This window comes from Carcharodon carcharias, chromosome 1 (assembly GCF_017639515.1).
Source record: "Carcharodon carcharias isolate sCarCar2 chromosome 1, sCarCar2.pri, whole genome shotgun sequence".
Taxonomy (NCBI): Eukaryota; Metazoa; Chordata; class Chondrichthyes; order Lamniformes; family Lamnidae; genus Carcharodon; species Carcharodon carcharias.
In genome coordinates this window covers 179132788-179152807 of record NC_054467.1, presented here as the reverse complement: position 1 = coordinate 179152807, position 20020 = coordinate 179132788, and the positions used below count along the sequence as shown (strand labels likewise).

Genomic DNA, 20020 nt, shown 5'->3' with positions numbered 1-20020 from the left:
TGGGGTTCCCATCGATCTGCTGCCCACGTTCTTCTGAGTGGTAGAGGTTGTGGGTTTAGAAGGTGCTGTCGAAGGATCCTTAGCAAGTTGCTACAGCGCATCTTGTAGATGATACACACTGCTGCCACTCTGTGCCCATCATTGAGGGAGTGAACGTTTCAGATGGTGGCTGGATTACCGATCAAGTGGACTGTTTTGAGCTGGATGGTGTCAAGTTTCTTGTGTATTGTTAGAGCTGCATTTATCTGGACAAGTGGAGAATATCTCATCGCACTTGTGACTTAATTGTCTTGTAGACACGTGGACAGGCTTTGGGCAGTCATACTGATTTACGGGCCACAGCATTTCCAGCCTCTGATCAGATCTTGTAGCCACAATGTTTATGTGGCTGCTCCAATTCAGTTTCTGGGTCACCCCCAAGATATAGATACTGAGGGATTCAGCTCTTTTGTGTCAACATAAATGAAGCTATAAAATATCTAACAAATAGAATAAAGTGAAAGATTATCTTTAACTACACTGCATATTATTTTGATGAACTGTACAAATAGATAAGTCTCAGTCTGGATTTAGATTTAACTTGTCTTTTCCCCAAATCCTGCGGGAATCGAAAAGGAAGGCCCGGGATGCGAGACGAATGACATGACTTGGTGCATACTGGAACTGTAGCTGAATATCCCAATTTGCCATGTATGCTATCCCCTCCCCTCTCCTCTCCCAATCCCCTCCCCCCGGACAGTTGGATTTACAGTCCGCCCTATTCCACTTCTCTTTCTTTCCCAGCACAATGGAGTCAGTGCCCGCTTTCACACTGAAATCCTGGACGCCTAAAGCCCGAATCTTTGCTGTCTTCACTTGCATGCTGCTTTCCCTGGCCGCGCTATGCGTCCTGCAGTTCAAACTGTTCAAACCCAGAAACAAAAACTTCTATTCTTTCCAGGTCCTGAATTCCAAAGGGAAGCTCGTCTCCCTGGAAAAATACAGAGGCAAAGTGAGTTGCATCAGAACCTTGACTTCGTTGCATTTTAGAACGAGTTTTTACACTTTAGTCGTTCTTTATAGAGTGGAGTGTGTAAATCTGTCAACACTTGCTTTTATTTCATCACTGTCTGTTTAGTGTGTATGAATGTATTATAGAAAGTAAATTAACGTCTGCATTTTCTTTCCAGTCACACCCATTACTTTGGTAATAAGATTGATCTTTTGGTCGTGTTAAAATGGCCCTTTAGGATCTATTGCCCTGCATTGGCAGCAGCTATTGCTGTTAAAGTGTCGGTTGGCTTTTGCATCACCAGTGAGTGTATGTTTTGTTTTGTGCTCTGTCCCCTCGAGGCTTCTCTAGTTGTAAACGTGGCGAGTAACTGCGAGCACACAGAGAAGAATTACCGGGCCCTGCAAGAGCTGCAGAGGGAGCTCGGGCCCATGCACTTCAACGTGCTGGCATTCCCCTGCAACCAGTTCGGAAAATCAGAGCCCGCCAGCAACTCCTATATCGACAGCTTCTCCAAAACCAGTTTCGGAGTCACTTTCCCCATTTTTGGCAAGATCAAAGTGTTGGGGAACGAGAGTGAGCCCGCATTTCGCTATCTCATAGGTAAGGCAATTCCAATCATACTAAAGCATGCCTTGTTTGTCCACCAAAGAGCTTGGAATAAAACAATAATTTCCTTCGCCTATCTCTTCACAAGTTAAACGTTTTTTTTATTTCTATAGTATTTATGGAAAAAGCAGTGCAAAACAAATGTACTGAACGTGAAAATCCATTTAACTGCCTGTCAACTGTCTCTGCTGTTTCCTCTTTTTCACCAAGTCAATCTCACCCCTACGACTCTACTGCAAAACTCTCTTCAAATAATCAAAAAGGCTAATGGAATGTTGACCTTTATGTTCAGAGGACCAGAATACAAGGGGATAGAAATTATAGTTCAGCTATACAAAGCTCTGGTTAGACCACCTGGAAAAACTCAGCAGGTCTGGCAGCATCGGCGGAGATGAAAAGAGTTGACGTTTCGAGTCTTTTCTCCGCCGATGCTGCCAGACCTGCTGAGTTTTTCCAGGTAATACTGTTTTTGTTTTGGATTTCCAGCATCCGCAGTTTTTTTATTTTTATATCTGGTTAGACCACACCTGGAATACTGTGTTCAGTTCTGACTTTAGGAAGGATATCTTGACCTTGGAGGGAGTGCAGTGTGACTCCAAGGGGTTAAATTACCAGGAGAGATTCCACAAACTAGGGTAGTTCTCACTAGAATTTAGACGTTAAGAAAGTTTTTTATTCCTTTATTCTTTCTAGGATGTGGGCATCAGTGTAAGGGCAACTTTTGTTGCCCATACTAATTGCCCTTGAACTGAGTGACTTGTTAGCCATTTCAGGAGGCAGCTAAGAGCTACATTAATATGGGTCTGGTGTCACATGTAAGCCAGCCAAGATAAAGATTTTCTTTCCGCATGGGCATTAGTGAACCAGATAGATTTTTGCAATGATCAATAATAGCTTTGTGATCACCATTACTGAGGCTGGTTTTATATTCCAGATTTATTAAGTGAGTTCTAGCTGCCAGAGTGAGATTTGAACCCATGTCCCCAGAGCATTAGCCAGGGCCTCTAGATTATTTTTTATTTTTCTCCAATCCTCCACCAATTCCAAGCTCTTCTCATCAATGAGACTTGTCTCCAGCTCCCTCCGCTTTATTTCTATTAAACCCTAGTGTACCTTCCTGGCTGCCATGCTAGCTGATATAGCAAAATACCACAGGAAACGGAAATCTGAAATAAAAACAGAAAATGCTGGAAAAACTCAGCAGGCCTGACAGCATCTGTGGAGAGAGAAATAGAGATAACTTCCTCAGCTCCTAAGAAAATTCATACAGACTCAAAACATTAACTCTGTTGCACTCCACAGATACTGCCAGACCTGCTGAGTTTTTCCAGTACTTTCTGTTTTATTTTAGCTGATATAATAATTGGCTCCCTCCCTTCAGACAGTACCTCTCCATTTCAAAACTACTGTTGTTACAGTTCACTTCAAAAAACTAAGCTCAGCTCCCTCTTACTTCACTAACTAGCATCCCACTACTAACCTCTTTTTTCCTATCCTAGGTCCTTAAACATGTTGTTGTCTCATGTTGTCCATCCCTCCTTGCTCAAATCTAGCCAGTCAGGTTTCCACTCCTCCCATAACATCAAACCAGCCCTAACTTAGGTGACAATTGGTACCCTTTATAACTGAGAAAAGTGCACCATGTCTCTTCATTTAACTTGACCTTTGATATTGCCGATGACACCATCTTCCTCCAGCACCTTGCTGCTGAGGTTCAAGTTTATTTGACTACTGTCACTTATTTCTAGTCTTACTCTCCAGAGACAGAGAATCTCTAAAAATGGCTTCAATTCCGATCCACACACGCAGTCACCATGAGAGATATTCAAAGATCCATCCTTGGGCCCCTCCTCTTGCTCATCTAAATACTTCCCTTTGGAGATATGATTGACAGACATGTCCACATTCACATTGATGACACCCAGTGCTACATCTTCAGTGCCAAATATTTCCTTTGGTTTGATGCCTATGTTCCTCATGCATATGAAACTCCATGGGCTGTTTTTCTATGTTAAAGATGAGTTGTTAAAGGCCAGCAGCCCTATCTTCAGCTATGTAGGCCCTTAACCCTGGCATTCATTCCCTCAGCTTGTCCACCTCTGTAGTTCTCTCCTTCTTAAAATCTACCTCTTTGGCCAAGTTTTTGGCTCCCTGTTGTAATTACTTATTCTATGGCCCAGTGTCAAATTTTGTGTGATAAAGCTTCTTTGAAGCACCTTGGGATGTTTTACTATATTAAAGGTGCTAAATAAATGCAATTTCTTGTTGTTTTTCCTGGCCAATTTATTTTAAATAAGTTAACTCCTCTTAAAATAGTGGAATGAGGAATTTGGAACAAGCACATTTGATATTTTTGCAAAAACATCGATGACAGAATTTTTTATATTAATATTTTTAATGTCATCTGCGAAAAATGTGTCAGAATATACCATGGTTTAATTTTAATTTGTGAGCTTCTGTATGATAAGGTACCTACTGGAATAACTGTAAACTACTAAATGTCATGTGCAAAAGAAAGACCCCAGTGAACAATGTAGCTGTTGAAATAAATGGCACAATGAATTTTGATTTTTCTGTGTAATTACAACTCAGTCGATCAAACGTTTATCAGCGGCTTGATATTTTTACTGGTTAATCTGGTTGGAAAGACACATATAAGACAGATCTATGGAACAGCTAGATCTCCTCCATGATTAAAATAATTCCCATTATTCACACATCCACATTATTTGATTCCAGAACAAAAATTAAATCAGTTAAAATAAATGCTTCATGTGACACTTTAATTTTGCACAACCTGAACATCATAAAGCTAAAGTAATCATAGAGGATAAGTATGGGTGGGCCATGATATATGATTTATGTCCCACAAGTGAGCTGACCCAACTCAATAACAAATTTCAGAGCAGACTATGGTGAGCATTAGAAATGAAGGATACAATCATTTCCGACATAGCCTTCTCCGTTTATAACATGTGTCAGATGGGTCATTAAAAGGCTAAAAAAAACCTCCACTGGAAAATAAGCTGATGTGATTGTAAGGATTTTTGCTAATGTCATTGTGTAACTATTTTTATTCCAAATTATCATGTTATCTCCATGAAATGCAAATTAAAATGCGCAGAGAACTAAGTGAGAGAACTAAGAATCAAGTGAACTAAACTTACAGGCCAATTTAGATGTCTGTGAAATCTCCAATGACGATCACTAAGCATTTTCTGCTTCCAGCTGTAAGCTTTTGCACATCAACTGTAGACAAGAAGTCCCATGGAATAATCATAATTTATGCCAAACAGGGCTTTCAAGGCTGCTGTATTTTTTTTAAATCCATTTACAGGATGTGGGCATCACTGGCTAGGCCAGCATTTATTGCCCAAACCTAAGTGCCCTTGAGAAGGTGCTGGTGAGCTGCCTTCTTGAATCGCTAAGTAGGTACACCCACAGTGCTGTTAGGATGGGAGTTCCAGGACTTTGACCCAATGACAATGAAGGAATGGCGATATATTTCCAAGTCAGGATGGTGAGTGGCTTAGAGGGGAGCTTCCAGGTGGTGGTTTTCCCATCTATCTGCTGCCCTTGTCCTTCTAGATGGTAGTGGTCGTACATTTGGAAGGTGTAGCCTAAGAAGCCCTGGTGAGTTCCTGAAGTGCATTTTGTAAATGATACACACTGCTGCCACTTGTCATCAGTGGTGGAGGGAGTTAACGTTTGTGGATGGTGTGCCAGTCAAGCGGGCTGCTTTGTCCTGGATGGTGTCAAGCTACTTGAGTGCTGTTGGAGCTGCACGCATCCAGGCAAGTGGGGAGTATTCCATCACACTCTTGACTTGTGCCTTGTAGATGATGGACGGGCTTTGGAGAGTCAGGAGGTGAGTTACTTGCTGCAGGATTCCTATCCTCTGACCTGCGCTTGTGACCACAGTATTTATATGGATGGTCCAGTTCAGTTTCTGGTCAATGGTAACCCACAGGATGTTGATAGTGGAGGATTCAGTGATGGTAATGCCATTGAATGTCAAGGGATAAGTATTAGATTCCCTCTTGTTAGAGATGGTCATTACCTGGCACTTGTGTGGGATGAATGTTACTTGCCGCTACTCAGCCCATGTCTGAACATTATCCAGGTCTTGCTGCATTTGGACGTGGACTGCTTCAGTATCTGAGGAGTCGTGAATGGGGCTGAACATTGTGCAATCATCAGCGAACATCCCCACTTCTGATCTTATGATGGAAGGAAGGTCATTGATGAAGCAGCTGAAGATGGTTGGGTCTAGGACACTACCCGGAGGAACTCCTGCAGTGATGTCCTGGAGCTGAGGTGACTGACCTCCAGCAACCACAGCTATCTTCCTTTGTGCTAAAGAAGACTTCAACCAGTGGAGAGTTTTCCCCCGATTCCCACTGACTCCAGTTTTGCATGGGTTCCTTGATGCCACACTCTGTCAAATGCTGCCTTGATGTCAAGGGCAGTCACTCTCACCTCACCTCAGGAGTTCAGCTCTTTTGTCCATGTTTGAACCAAGGCTATAATGAGGTCAAGAGCAGAGCAATCCTGGCAGAATTGAGCATCAGTGAACAGGTTATTGCTAAGCTGCTTGATAGCACTCTTGATGACCCCTTCCATTACTTTACTGATGATCGAGAGTAGACTGATGGGGTGGTAATTGGCCAGGTTGGATTTGTCCTGCTTTTTGTGTACTGGACATACCTGGGTAATTTTCCGCATAGCAGGGTGGTTGCCAGTGTTGTAGCTGTACTGGAACAGCTTGGCCAGGAGCACGACAAGTTCTGGAGCACAAGTCTTCAGCACTTTTGCTGAAATGTGTCAGGGCCCATAGCCTTTGGAGTATCCAGTGCCTTCAGCCGTTTCTTGACATCACGTGGAGTAAATCGAATTGGCTGAAGATTGGCAGCTGTGATGCTGGAGACCTTGGAGGGAGGCTGAGAGATTGTTGCAAATGCTTCAGCCTGACCTTTTGCACTGCTGTGCTGGACTCAACCATCATTGAGGATGGGGATATTTGTGGAGCCTCCTCCTCCAGTGAGTTGTTTAATTGTCCACCACCTGGATGTGACAGGACTACAGAGCTTAGACCTGATCTGTTGGTTTTGGCATCACTTAGCTCTGGCTGTCACTTACTGCTTATGCTGTTTGGCACGCAAGTAGTCCTGTGAAGTAGCTTCAACGGGTTGACATCTCAATTTTAGGTATGCCTGGTGCTATTCCTGGCATTCCTACACTCTTCATTGAACCAGGGCTGATCCCTGGCTTGGCGGTAATGGTAGAGTGGGGGATATGTGGGCCATGAGGCTACACACTGTGTTTGAAAGTGCCTCATGGGTGCCCAGTCTTTAGTTGCTAGATCTGTTTGAAATCTATCCCATTTAGCATGGTGGTAGTGACACATAATACAATGGAAGGCATCCTCAATGTGAAGGTGGGACTTCGTCTCCACAACAACAGTGCAGTGGTCACTCCTACTGATATTCATGAACAGTATAGTACCTACGGCAGGCAGGTTGGTGAGGATGAGGTCAAGTATGTTTTTTCCTCTTGTTGGTTCCTTCACCAGCTGCCACAGACCCAATCTAGCAGCTATGTCCTTTAGGACTTGGCCAGCTCAGTCAGTGGACATTGAAGTCCCCCACCCAGAGTATATTCTGTGCCCTTGCCACCCTCAATGCTTCCTCCAGGTAGTGTTCAACATGAAGGAACACTGATTCATTAGCTGAGGGAGGGTGGTACTTGGTAATCAGCATAGGGTTTACTTTCCCATGTTTGATCTGATGCCATGAGCCTCATGGAGTCTGGAGTTGATGTTGAGGACTCCCAGGGCAACTCCATCCCAACTGTATGCCACTTGCCGCCACCTCTGCTGGGTCTGTCCTGCCGGTGAGGTAGCACATATCCAGGGATGGTGGTGCTGGTGGTGTCTAGGACATTATCTGTAAGGTATGATTCCATGAGGATGACTGTCAGGCTGTTAATTGATTAGTCTGTGAGACAGCTCTCTCAATGTTGGCACTAGCCCCCAGATGCTAGTAAGGAGGACCTTGCAGGGTAGACAGGATTGAGCTTGCCGTTGTCATTTCCAGTGTCTAGTTCGATGTCAGTTTCATTCCTTATTGACTTGCTAGCAGTTTGATACAACTGAGTGGCTTGCTAGGCTAGTTCAGAAGGCATGAGTGGGTCCGGAGTCACATATAGGCCAGATCAGGTAAGGATGGCAGATCTCCTTCCCTAAAGGGTTTTAGTGAACCATTATGACAATTATTCATTTCATGAATAATTTCATGGTCATCATTAGACTTTTAATTCCAGATTTTTATTGATTGAATTCACATTCCACCATCTGCCATGGTTGGATTCGAACCCAGGTCCCCAGCACATTACCCTGGGTCTTTGGATTACAGTATTTATACGGCTGGTCCAGTTCAGTTTCTGGCCATATAAATATGTGGAATAATCATACTGAAAAATACAGGATCAGAAATAACTACAGCCCATCTCCACTTCCTCAAATATTCTCCCTTAACTGTTTTACCCTATAATGTCTCAACTAACTCCTAGGCTAGACTGCCCCTTAACTTCACTGGCCTTTGTGCAAAACTATTACACTTAAACCATGTATGTACCTTCCCTCTTCTAAGCTTAAGCCCATGTCCTCTAGTTCTAGAGTTTTGGATAATCTCAGAAATTTTATGAGGTTCAAATTAGCTATTCCCTTAACAATACTTGACTTTTATCTCAGTATTACAGGAATCCACTCAAGTGGGGTGAATAAAAGGAATGTAAGAGGGGACAGTATAGTGAGGGGGATTGACACTGTTCTCTGCAGCAAAGGATGAAAATCTAGACAACTGTGTTGCTGCCTGGTGCCAGGGTTCGGGACATCTGCTCGGGTCTGGCGAGGAATTTGCAGTGGGAGGGAGAGAATCTGGTTGTCGTGGACCATGTAGGTACCAACGGCATTGATAGAACTAAGAAAGAAGATTGACATAGAAGAGTATGAGGAGCTAGGTACTAAATTGAAAAGCAGAACCTCCGGTTTGTGGGGCACTGGCTTCAGTACTGGGGAAAGCGGGGGCTGTACTGTTGGGATGGTCTACAGCTGAACTGTGCTGGGACCAGGGTTCTTACGAATCATACAACTAGGGTTTTATACTAAATATTGGGGGCAAGTAATCAAATGTGGAAACAAGTGGTATATCAAAGAGTAGAGACAAGGTAAGAGAGGAGAATAGTAAAATGGGAAATGAGGGTTGGAGAATGGCACAAAAAATCAAGATGTGATGTCACCAAGATTACAAAAAGACTAAACTAAAGGTTCTGTTTCTGAATGTGCATAATATTCATAACAAAGTAAACAAATTGATAGCGCACATTGAAGTAAATAAATATCTGATAGCCATTACGGAGACCTGGCCTCAAGATGACAAGAACTGGGGTCCTGAATATTGAGGAGTATCTGACCTTCAAGAAAAATAGGAAGCTAAGTAAAGATGGAGGGGTAGCATTATTAATCAAGGATGACATTTGTGCAATAGTTAGAGATGACCTTGGTTCAGCGGATCAGGATGTAGAATTGGTTTGGGTGGAGATAAGGAATAGTAGGGGAAAGAAGTGACTAGTAGGAATGGTCTGCAGGCCTCCTAACAGTAACCACAATATAGGACAAAATATACAAGCGGAAATATTGGGTGCTTGTGATAAAGGGACAGCAATAATCATGGGTGACTTTAATCTATATATAAATTGGAAAAATTAGATTGACAGTAGTAGTCTGGAGTGGAGTTCATAGAATGCTTTTGAAATAGCCCCTTAGAGCAGCAAGTTCTGGAACCGACCAGAGAACAGGCTATATTAGACTTGATATTGTGTGATGTAACAGGAACATGGTTGAATTTTACATCCAGTTTGAAAGGGGGAAGAGTAATTACTAAGGCTAGTAATTTAAACTTAAATAAGGGCAACTATGTGAGCATGAAAACTGAGCTAGCTGAAGTGAACTGGGATACTAGGCTAGAGAATAGATCACTAGAGAAACATTTCAGATATTTCAGAATTCTCAGAATAAGTATATTCCTACCATAAAAAAATTCTAAAGGGAGGACCCATCATCTGTGGTTAACTAAAGAAGTTAAGGAAAGCATCAAACTTAAGGAAAGAGCATATTACTGCGCAAAGATGTGTGGCAGGTCAGATGATTGGTCAGAATATGAAGAATGGCAGAGAGTGGCTAAAAGGTTACGTAAATCAGAAGAAAGAAATTAGAGGAAGAGGGGAAGCTCGCTAGAAATGTAAAAACAAATAGCAAGAGTTTCTACAGGCATCCAAACAGGAAAAGAGTAGGTAAACTGTGTGTTGGTCCTCTAGAGACTGAGAATGGGGAATTAATAGTAGGTATAAGGAAATGGTGGATGAAATGAACAAATATTTTGCTTCTGTCTTCACTATAGAGGATACAAAATACATTCCAGTAATAGCTGTAAATCAGGAGGTGGAAGAGAGGGAGGAACTTGATGAAATTACAATCACTAGGGAAACGGTGCTGAGCAAACTGATGGAGCTGCGGGCTGACAAGTCTCCGGGTCCCAATGGACTTCATCCTAGGGTCTTAAAAGAAGTAGTTAATGAGATAGTAGATGCATTGGTGTTAATTTTCCAAAATTCCTGAGATTCTGGAAAGATCCCATCACTGTGGAAAGAAGCAAATATACGCACTCTATTCAAGAAGGGAGGGAGGCAGAAAACTGGAAACTATAGGCCAGTTAGCTTGACATCTGTTGTGGGGGAAGGTATTCGAGTTGATCATTAAAGAGATAATAGCTGGGCACTTGGAAAAACATAAGGTAATCAGGTAGAGTCAGCATGGTTTTTTGAAAGGGAGATCATATTTTACCAAGCTGTTAGAGTTCTTGGAAAGAGTAACATGTGTTGTGGTTAATGGAGAGCCTGCAGACATACTGTACTTGGATTTTCAGGGGGCATTTGAAAAGTTGCCACATCAAAGATTGTTGCAGAAAATAAAAGCTCCTAGTGTAGGGGGTAACATATTGGCATGGGTAGAAGATTGGCTGGCTGGCAGGAAACAAAGTATGCAAAATTGGGTCTTTGTCTGATTGACAGGATGTGACCAGTGGGGTCCCGCAGAGGTCTGCTCTGGGGTCTCAACTTTTTGCAATTTACAGCAATTACTTAGATGAGGGGTGTGAAGACATGGTAACTAATTTTGCAGATGACACAAAGATAGATAAGAAAGTATGTTGTGAAGAAGACATGGGAGTTTGCAGACGGGTATAGATAAGTTGAGTGAGTGGGCAAAAATCTGGCAGATGGCGTAGAATGTGGGAAGAAGTAAAGCTGTTCACTTTGGCAGGAAGATTAAAAAAGCAAAGTATTACTTAAACAGAGTGCAGAATTCAGAGATGCAGAGGGATCTAGGTGTTCTCTTGCATGAGTCACAAAAAATTAGTATGCAGGTACAGCATGTAATCAAGAGGCAGAATCCCCCCCCCCCCCCCCGCCCCACATTGGGGGGATTGGGTCTGCATCGCCATTTTACGTGGGTGGACCAAGCAGAGGGAGGGGGATTCCCTGAGTCGGGGCCTGCGCTCTTTCGCTCATGTGCGCAAAAGAGCGCAGAAATCTCCCTGATGAGGCACAGAGTTGCCTCAGGGAGATTAGTTTAAGTTCCCAAAATTTTAATAAAGAGAAGAAAAAATTTTAAGACATGTCCCCTCACGTGACAGTGTCACATGAGCTGGGACATGTCAATGAACTTTAATGAAAAATTTAGTTAATTAATAAACCCTTCATGAAACCTCATCCCGCCCGTGGATAATGTTCCATGAAAAATGCAAAGGCTGCCTGGGCTCTTCGCCTGCCCACCAACCTTAAGGTTGGACGAGCAGCTCAGTTTATTAGTTTATTTGACATTTAACTGGATTTAGCAGGCCTTTGACAGTTCGGCGGGTGTGCAACTGACTCGGCTGCGTGCTTGCCGAACTGAAAATCTAAATGACGCACGGTGACGGGACACACGCCCGACATCACCCCATGTCATTTTACACCTCAGCGAGCAGGCCCTGCCCCCACTCGGCGAGCTGAGAATTCTCTCCAAGAAATCTAATGGAATGCTACCTTTATTACAAGAGAAATTGAACATTGAAGTAAGGATGAACATGGTAGTAAGGATTTTCTGGATGAGTGCAGCTCCAACAACACTCAAGAAGCTTGACACCATCCAAGATAAAGAAGCCCACTTGATTGGCAACCCTTCCACAAGCATTCGTTCCCTGCACCACCGATGCACAGTGGCAGCAGTATGTACCATCTTCAAGATGCACTGCAGAAATTCACTAAGGCTTCTTAGGCAGCACCTTCCAAACCTACAACCGCTACCAACTAGAAAGACAAGGACAGTAGGAACACCACCACCAAGAAGTTCCCCTCCAAGCCACTCACCATCCTGATTTGGAAATATATTGCTGTTCCGTAACTGTTGCTAGGTCAAAATCCTGAAACTCCCTCCCTAACAGCACTATGGGTGTACCTACACCACAGGGACTGCAGTGGTTCAAGAAGGCAGCTCACCATCACCTTCTCAAGGGCAATTAGGAATGGGCAATAAATGCTGGCCTAGCCAGCGACACCCACATCCCGTAAATGAATTTTTTAAAATGTTGTGCTTCAGTTATACACAGCATTGGTAAGACCGCATCACTGTATGCAGTTTTGGTCTCCTTATATTTTTCTTCATTCATTCGCAGGATGTGGGCTTCACCAGGTTGACACCTCATTTTTAGGTATGCCTGGCGCTGCTCCTGATATGCCCTCCTGCACTCCTCATTGAATCAGGGTTGACCATCTGGCTTGATGGTAATGGTAGAGTGGGGGGGTGCCAGGCCATGAGGTTACAGATTGTGTTCGAGTACAATTCTGCTGCTGCTGATGGCCCACAGCACCTCATGGATGCCCAGTTTTGAGTTGCTAGATACGTTCGAGATCTATCTCATTTAGCACGGTGGTTGTGCCACAGAACACAATGCAGAGTATCCTCAATGTGAAGGTAGGACTTCATCTCCATGACAACTGTGTAGTGGTCACTCCTACCAATACTGTAATGGACGGGTGCATCTGCGGCAGCCAGATGGGTGAGGATGCGGTCAAATATGTTTTTCCCTCTTGTTGGCTCAGTCATCATCTGCCGCAGACCCAGAGTAGCAGCTATGTCATTTAGGACTCGGCCAGTGATGGTGCTACCGAGCCACTCTTGGTGATAGACATTGAAGTCCAGAGTACATTCTGCACCCTTGCCATCCTCAGTGCTTCCTCCAAGTGGTATTCAACATGGAGAAGCACTGATTCACCAGCTGAGGGAGAGTGGTACATGGTAATCAGGAGGTCTCCTTGCCCCTGTTTGCCATGATGCCGTGAGACTTCATGTGATCCAGAGTCAATGTTCAGGACTCCCAGAGCAACTCCCTCCTGACTGTCCGCCACATCTGCTGGGCCTGTCCTGCCAGTGGGACAGGACATACTCAGGGATGGCGATGATGGTGTCTCAGACATTATCTGTAAGGTATGATTCCATGAGGGTGACTTTGTCAGGCAATCTCTGAGACAGCTCTTCCACTTTTGGCACTAGCCCCCATATGTTAGTAAGGAGGACTTTGCAGGGTCGACAGGGCTGAGATTGCCATTGTCGTTTCCGGTGCCTAGGTGGTGGTCCATCCAGTTTCATTCTTTTTTTGTGACTTTGTAGCAGTTTGTTACAACTGAGTGGCTTGCATGGACATTTCAGAGGGCATTTAAGAGTCAACCACATTGCTGTGGGTCTGGAGTCACGTGTAGGCCAGACCAGGTTAGGGACAGCAGATTTCCTTCCCTAAAGGCCATTAGTGAACCAGATGAGCTTTTACAACAATCAACAGTGGTTTCAGACTTTTAATTCCCAATTTTTATTGAATTCAAATTCCACCATCTACCATGGCGGGATTCGAACCTGGGTCTCCAGAGCATTACCCTGGGTCTCGGGGTTACTAGTCCAGCAACAATACCACGACGCCATCACCTCCCCTTTAAGGGCAGACGTACATGCGTTGGAGGCGGTTCAGAGGAGGTTTACTAGATTGATGCCTGGAATGAATGGGTTGTCTAATAAGGAAAGGTTGGACAGGCAGGGTTTGTTTCCACTGGAGTTCAGAAGAGAGAGGGTTGACTTGATTGAAATATATAAGATCCTGAATGGTCTTAATAAAGTGGATGTGGAAAGGACTTTTCCTCTTGTGGGTGAGTCCAGAACTAGGGGGCACTGTTTTAAAATTAGGGGTCATCCTTAGAGGACAAGGAGGAAGGAAGGGATAAACCAAGGAACTACAAGCCAGTCATTCTAACCTCAGTGGTGGGGAAACTATTGGAAGCAATTCTGAGGGACAGCGTTAATCTACACTTGGAGAGGCAGGGATTAATCAAGGACAGTCAGCATGATTTTGTTAAGGGGAGGTCATGTTTGACCAATTTGATTGAATTTTTTAAAGAGGTGACCTGGTGTCTAGATGAAGGCAATGCATTTGACGTAGTCTACTTGGACTTCAGCAAGGCTTTTGTTAAGGTCCCGCGTGGGATACTGATAACGAAGGTAAGAGCCCAGGGATCCAAGGCAATTTGGCAAATTGGATGCAGAATTGGCTGAGTGGCAGGAAGCAGAAGGTGATGGTCGAGGGGTGTTTTTGTGACTGGATGCCTGTGTCCAGTGGGGTTCCACAGGGACTGGCGTTGGGTCCCTAGCTTTTTGTGGTATATATAAACAATTTAGACTTGAATGTAGGAGGGTTGATCAATAAGTTCGCGGATGACACAAAATTGGAGGAGTGGTAAATATTGAGGCAGATAGCCTTAGATTACAGGAGGATATAGACAGACTGGTCAGATGGGCTGATCAGTGGCAAATGGAATTTCATCCGGATAAGTGTGAGGTGATGCACTTGGGCAGGACAAACAAGGCATGGGAATACATGATGAATAGTAGGACCCTGGGAAGTACCGAGGATCAAAGGGACCTTGGTGTGCATGTCCACCGGTCCCTTAAGGTAGCAGGACAGGTAGATAAGGTGGTTAAGAAGGCATATGCGATACTTGCCTTTATTAGCCGAGGCATGGAATATAAGAGCAGGGAGGCTATGCTGAAACTGTATAAAACACTGGTTAGGCCTCAGCTAGGGTATTGCGTGCAGTTCTGGAATCTGCATTATAGGAAGGATGTGATCGCACAGGAGAGAGTGCAGAGGAGATTTACCAGGATGTTGCTTGGGCTGGAAAGTTTTAGATATGAGGAGAGATTGGATAGACTGGGATTATTTTCCTTGGAGCAGAGGAGATTGAGGGGGGGGGACATGATTGAGGTGTATAAAATAATGAGGGGCATAGATAGGGTAGACAGGAAGGAACTTTTCCCCTTGGTGGAGGGCTCAATAACCAGGGGACATAGTTTTAAGGTAAGGGGCAGGAGGTTTAGAGGGGATCTGAAGAAGAATTTTTTCACCCAGAGGGTGGTGGGAATCTGGAACTCACTGCCGGAAAGGGTGGTGGAGGCAGAAACCCTCATAAAATTTAATAAGTATTTGGATGTTCACATGTGATGCCATGGCATACAAGGCTATGGGCCTAGTGCTGGAAAATAGGGCTAAAATAGTTAGGTACTTGTTTGACCAGCACAGACTTGATGGTCTAAAGGGCCTTTTTTCTATGCTGTAGACCTCTATGACAGAGATAAGGATTTTTTTTTCTCTCAGAGGGTTTTGCGACTTTGGAGCTCTCTGTCTCAGAAGGCAGTGGAAATGGGGTCATGAATATCTTTAAGGCAGAGGCAGATAGATTCTTGTTAGGCAAGGGAATCAAAGGTTATCAGGGTTAGATGGGAATGTAGAACTCAAAACACAGACAGATCAGCTATGGTCTTATTAAATGGCAGTGCAGTCTTGAGGGGCCAAATGGCCTACGTCTGCTCCTATTTCATATGTTGGTATGTTTATTGTTTGCTTCCAAGAGCTCTCCACAAATGCTCACAGATCCTGCTGTTCTGTTGTGTTATGTAGCCTAGCATCATTTGGATTATATTTCCACTGTTTATTTCCCTTCCACAGTCTCATGAGCTTGTGTGTGTCCATAGCAGTTATCATTCTGCACTCATCAGCCTCTTTCCCAACCTACCCAGATCCCTCAGCATTTGGCTTCCTCTTTCCTATTTGAATAAATGCTTGTTCTTCCCAGTTTGGTGTCATCCATAAACTTAGCTTTGTTTCTTATCTCCTTCTCCAGATCATTTATATATACTGCAAGATGCAATGGCCACAGCATTACTCATTCTGGTTCGCTGTTAATGACCTCTTGCTATTTTGACGCTAGTCATTTGCTTTTTCTGGTTTAGCCAATTGTAAGTTGATCTCAGAAGTTTGCTTCCTGACCTGTACCTTCATAACCACAAAAACTAATTATATGCATTGCTTCTTTTTTTTAAAAAAACTTTAGATACTACAAAGATGGAACCTCGATGGAACTTTTGGAAATACCTGGTTAACCCAAGGGGTCAGGTGACAAAAGTCTGGCGAACTGAAGATCCCATGGCAGCCATCAAACAAGAAGTGTCAGAATTAGTGGCAAATATCATATTGAAAAAAAGAGACGAATTTTGAAAAAGAACAGCTGTGTCTGGCAGCTACCTCTTGCTATGAATTTCAAAAAGAGTCATCAGACTTAAAGCTCACAGACCCTGTTGCTGTTTAACTTGGCAGTGAACTTCACTGAAATCCGAAATATCCAAATGCATTAAGGTATTGTGGGATCATATTGGATATTTAAATTTAAAATTATTTAGTCAGGTGATCAGCTTTTCATACAGTTCCAAATATTTATACGTTCTTTAGTTACAATGGGAATAAGTCATCATTTTACAGTGAGCTAAAAACCCATTGAAGTTCACATGACCTGCTTTGCTAAATATATGTATGTCTCATAATACCTTTGAAAGATAACATTCCAGCATTGCAGGTCATTGTGAACTGCTGTGGTAATCCTAAAGTCAATTTAAATTGTTTATAGATGTAAAATAAGATAACCACTAAGAATGAACAGATTACCTTTTCCAATTGCAATTGATGTTCAATACACTTACAATAGCATAAATCAGCTGTGGTTTCAAATGAACACCTTTCAGGTCTCACATATGTAAATGCATTGTATGCCTTTTGTTTAAAGGGACACTGGAGTGTTACATACATTGGCTCAGATCCTGCAACAGACAGATTAATGTCACCAACTCTAGATTATAAATCACCATATTGGCTACTGGAAATCATTGCAGTGAAGCAGATGTGCTCCCTGCTCCAGAGGACACAGTTTATTTGGCATGATTACCTACATTTCTGGGAAAAAAAGGTTAATTGCAAACATTGGTTGATAATATGGCCATCAATGCATCAGTAAATGCATCATTATTTGCAAAGCAGCATGGAAGTCATCTATTTTTTGGATGACAATTCCCCTTAAATACCTAGATACACCAGTTAAGTAATAGTTGTTCACAGTTTTTGCACGTGTTACCATCACACCTGATCACTGGGTTTATGTTCCATACCTCTGCACTGTTACTGGTACAGTGCTAGTTTAATATCATCTTTGTACACATTCCTGTGTGTGGTCCAATAATTTTTATTACCAGTTCCAAGACCGACAGTTTGTGTACCTAAACTTCAACTTCAGATCTGTTCCCTTCAGCACTTAAATAAATAGATACAGGTTAGGGATATTCCAATTCTGTAAAGTAAACCTTTGTAATGCACTCCTTATATTATGACACTATCTCAAAGAGAGCACTTTTTTCACTGCAATTCTTGTATTGTCCTTTTTCCTATGTGATGCTAATGCTCAATAAGTCATTAGCTGTGTTGTATATTTGATAAAATAGCAACTAGGCAAGTGTGAAAAAATTAACGCACATTCCTAGTGTTCTGATGATTTTCATTAACTGCTGACATTGCTCACACTTGTGATTTATGAGTTAAGGACCTCATGTTTGTAACAATTCAATTTGGATGGGTGATTTATCAGTATCAAAGAAACAAAATTATTCCTAGAATGTGCTTCATATCACATGGTCTGAGGAGACTTTCTCATGATTGCAATTGAACTGTGATACAAGTCGGGGTCAGTTAGCTCAGTTGGCTAAAAGGCTAGCATGAGGATCCAATTAATGCCAACAGCACAGGGTTTTATCCCCATTCTGGCTGAGATAGACTCAGGGCCAACCTCCTCACTCTAGCCATGGTTAAAAAATCATAGCACTCGGCCTTGTTTCAGCAAATAATTGCCAAGGTCCTGCCTTTGGGCAGAGATCGCAAGAAGAATGAACAACTGCAGCATCCCCAGGCTCTCAATGTAGCTAATGAAGCACCTTCAGCTTGCTGGGCAGTCACTATTTGGGAGGATTGAGGAAAGGCCAACACACTACTTGTGTCTATCTTGGGATGACAAGAGGTTTAGGAACCACCCCCACCTACTACCGCCCCACCACCATCACCATCCCTCTCCCCTCCCTCCCAGGAACTCCATGTCTATTTTATTCCTTTTCTCTTTCACTGTTACTCTTCAAATATCTCTTACATGTTACTTTCTTACTCTTTAATACTCTATCTGTTGCTCTTCTCTTAGTATGGTCCTTTCTTCTAAGCTACACTCTCCCTGGTACTTTGCTGCATCTATTAATTTCTATCTCTGTGTTTCACTCTTCAATACTCTCCTCTGGAACCAAACAATGAAAGATTGCAAGCAGAAGGTTAGTCAGGCTGCCACTGAAAAGAGAGCTGCAAATAGAATAAGTACAGGGTGGTTGGAGCCAGCATTGGTGGACATTGAGCTTGAAGTCATCTTCAGTTATGTGCTGGCCATTGATCTGCTACAAATGCACGTGTATTGTTAGCATTGACCCTGGAATACAGAGAATGAGGATGGGTATAGTGTAGCTTGCTTAACTGAGAAGGATGTGTTCAGGGTTGGGACTGTTAACCTTGATGGGAGCAAAAGACCTCAGGATGGTGGAATGAGTAAGTTGGTCTATAAGGGTATGACTTTTCTTTGAATTTCAGGTAAATTACTGTGGTTAAGTTATGAACTTGTTGCCATATTGAATTTTGAGAGATTAATTAATATGATTTTAAAATATGAGAGATTTAGTTCTGGTGATACCTGTAAATGTATTCTGTATTCAGAAGCTTTCACTGCTTCTGTTCAAAAACAACAAATATGATTGACATTTCAGTACTCCAAATATTAACTGTGATGATATAAAAAATAGAAGAAGAACTCTGAAAGGTGACACATTTCCAGTTTATTAAATAAAAGGTCAACTATTTGATCTGAAGAAAAATCTCTCTGTGGCAGCCCTGTTGTGCAGGATTCTGTTTAGAGGAATGGTATTTTAATGTGTATCACAATGTGACTCCTATCCTTGAGCTTTGTATAAAATATCTGCAAAAATCAATAAACATACTCTATTTTGAATGTTTGTTGTGTTTTGAGTAGTATCATTGTTGTAAGCTTGCACTGCACACTTATCAATACACTGTAGGAGATGTATACTAATATGCTCCAATTTCCATGAACAAAATTGATCCTGCGACTGTTGCAGTGTTATCAGACTGCATGTCCAATATCAGGGTATCTGTAAGCCAGATCTTCTTCCTTCTTGATAGTGGGAGACCAAAGTCATCCTTTCCAGCTGAAACTCGTGCCCTAGTCCATGATCTTACTCCTTACCAATGTCACTTAAACTCAGCCTCATAGTGTGCAACTCAGCATCCTACTCAGCCTTTATCTGAGCTTTGAACTCCAAGTAGACTATCATCAACACAGCCTACTTCCACTTCACGTACATCACCCAATTTCTTCTCTTCCTCAACCCTACTGTCACCGAAACCCTTTATCTACAGCTATGATTCATCTAGACTCAACTTTTCTGATACTTTCCTCATTGGCTTTCAGAGTTTAATCAAATAAAAAATTCATTTTATCAAACCTCCATTACCCACATTTTCCTCCTCCAAATCTCTTCACAGACTTTCTCATTCTGGAATCCTCAACCTCCAGCAGCACTTATATAGGACAATGGTGAGGCCACACCTGAGGACTAGAGCAGGCTGGAGGGGCTGAATGGCTTACTTCTGCTCCTTGTTCATATATTTCCATCTGTTTACCTAAGGAACTTGCCTTAGAAGGAGTGCAATGAAGGTTCATTAGACTGTTTCCTAAGATGAGCGGATTTATTGCCCATCCCTAGTTGCCCTTGAGAAGGTGGTGGTGAGCTACCTTCTTGAACCGCTGCAATCCATGTGGTGTAGGTGCACCCACAGTGCTAATAGGGAG

General features: G+C 42.8%; 1 protein-coding gene across 1 annotated transcript; it reads left to right on the top strand.

The window, feature by feature from the left end:
* Nucleotides 1-731: 731 nt before the first annotated feature.
* On the top strand, nucleotides 732-19159 carry LOC121283515 (probable glutathione peroxidase 8). Its single transcript, XM_041198188.1, has 3 exons — nucleotides 732-991; nucleotides 1333-1594; nucleotides 16133-19159. The coding sequence occupies exons 1-3, from the start codon at nucleotides 788-790 to the stop codon at nucleotides 16294-16296; spliced, it is 630 nt and encodes a 209-aa protein (XP_041054122.1). The 5' UTR covers nucleotides 732-787; the 3' UTR covers nucleotides 16297-19159.
* Nucleotides 19160-20020: the final 861 nt, after the last annotated feature.

What these genes read in the sequence shown, in the direction of transcription:
- LOC121283515 (XM_041198188.1), top strand. Translation starts at nt 788, where the DNA reads ATGGAGTCAGTGCCCGCTTTCACACTGAAATCCTGGACGCCTAAAGCC. An exon ending in TGGAAAAATACAGAGGCAAA is followed by an intron (nt 992 to 1,332) that starts GTGAGTTGCATC and finishes TGTCCCCTCGAG; the next exon opens with GCTTCTCTAGTTGTAAACGT. An exon ending in CGCATTTCGCTATCTCATAG is followed by an intron (nt 1,595 to 16,132) that starts GTAAGGCAATTC and finishes AAAAAACTTTAG; the next exon opens with ATACTACAAAGATGGAACCT.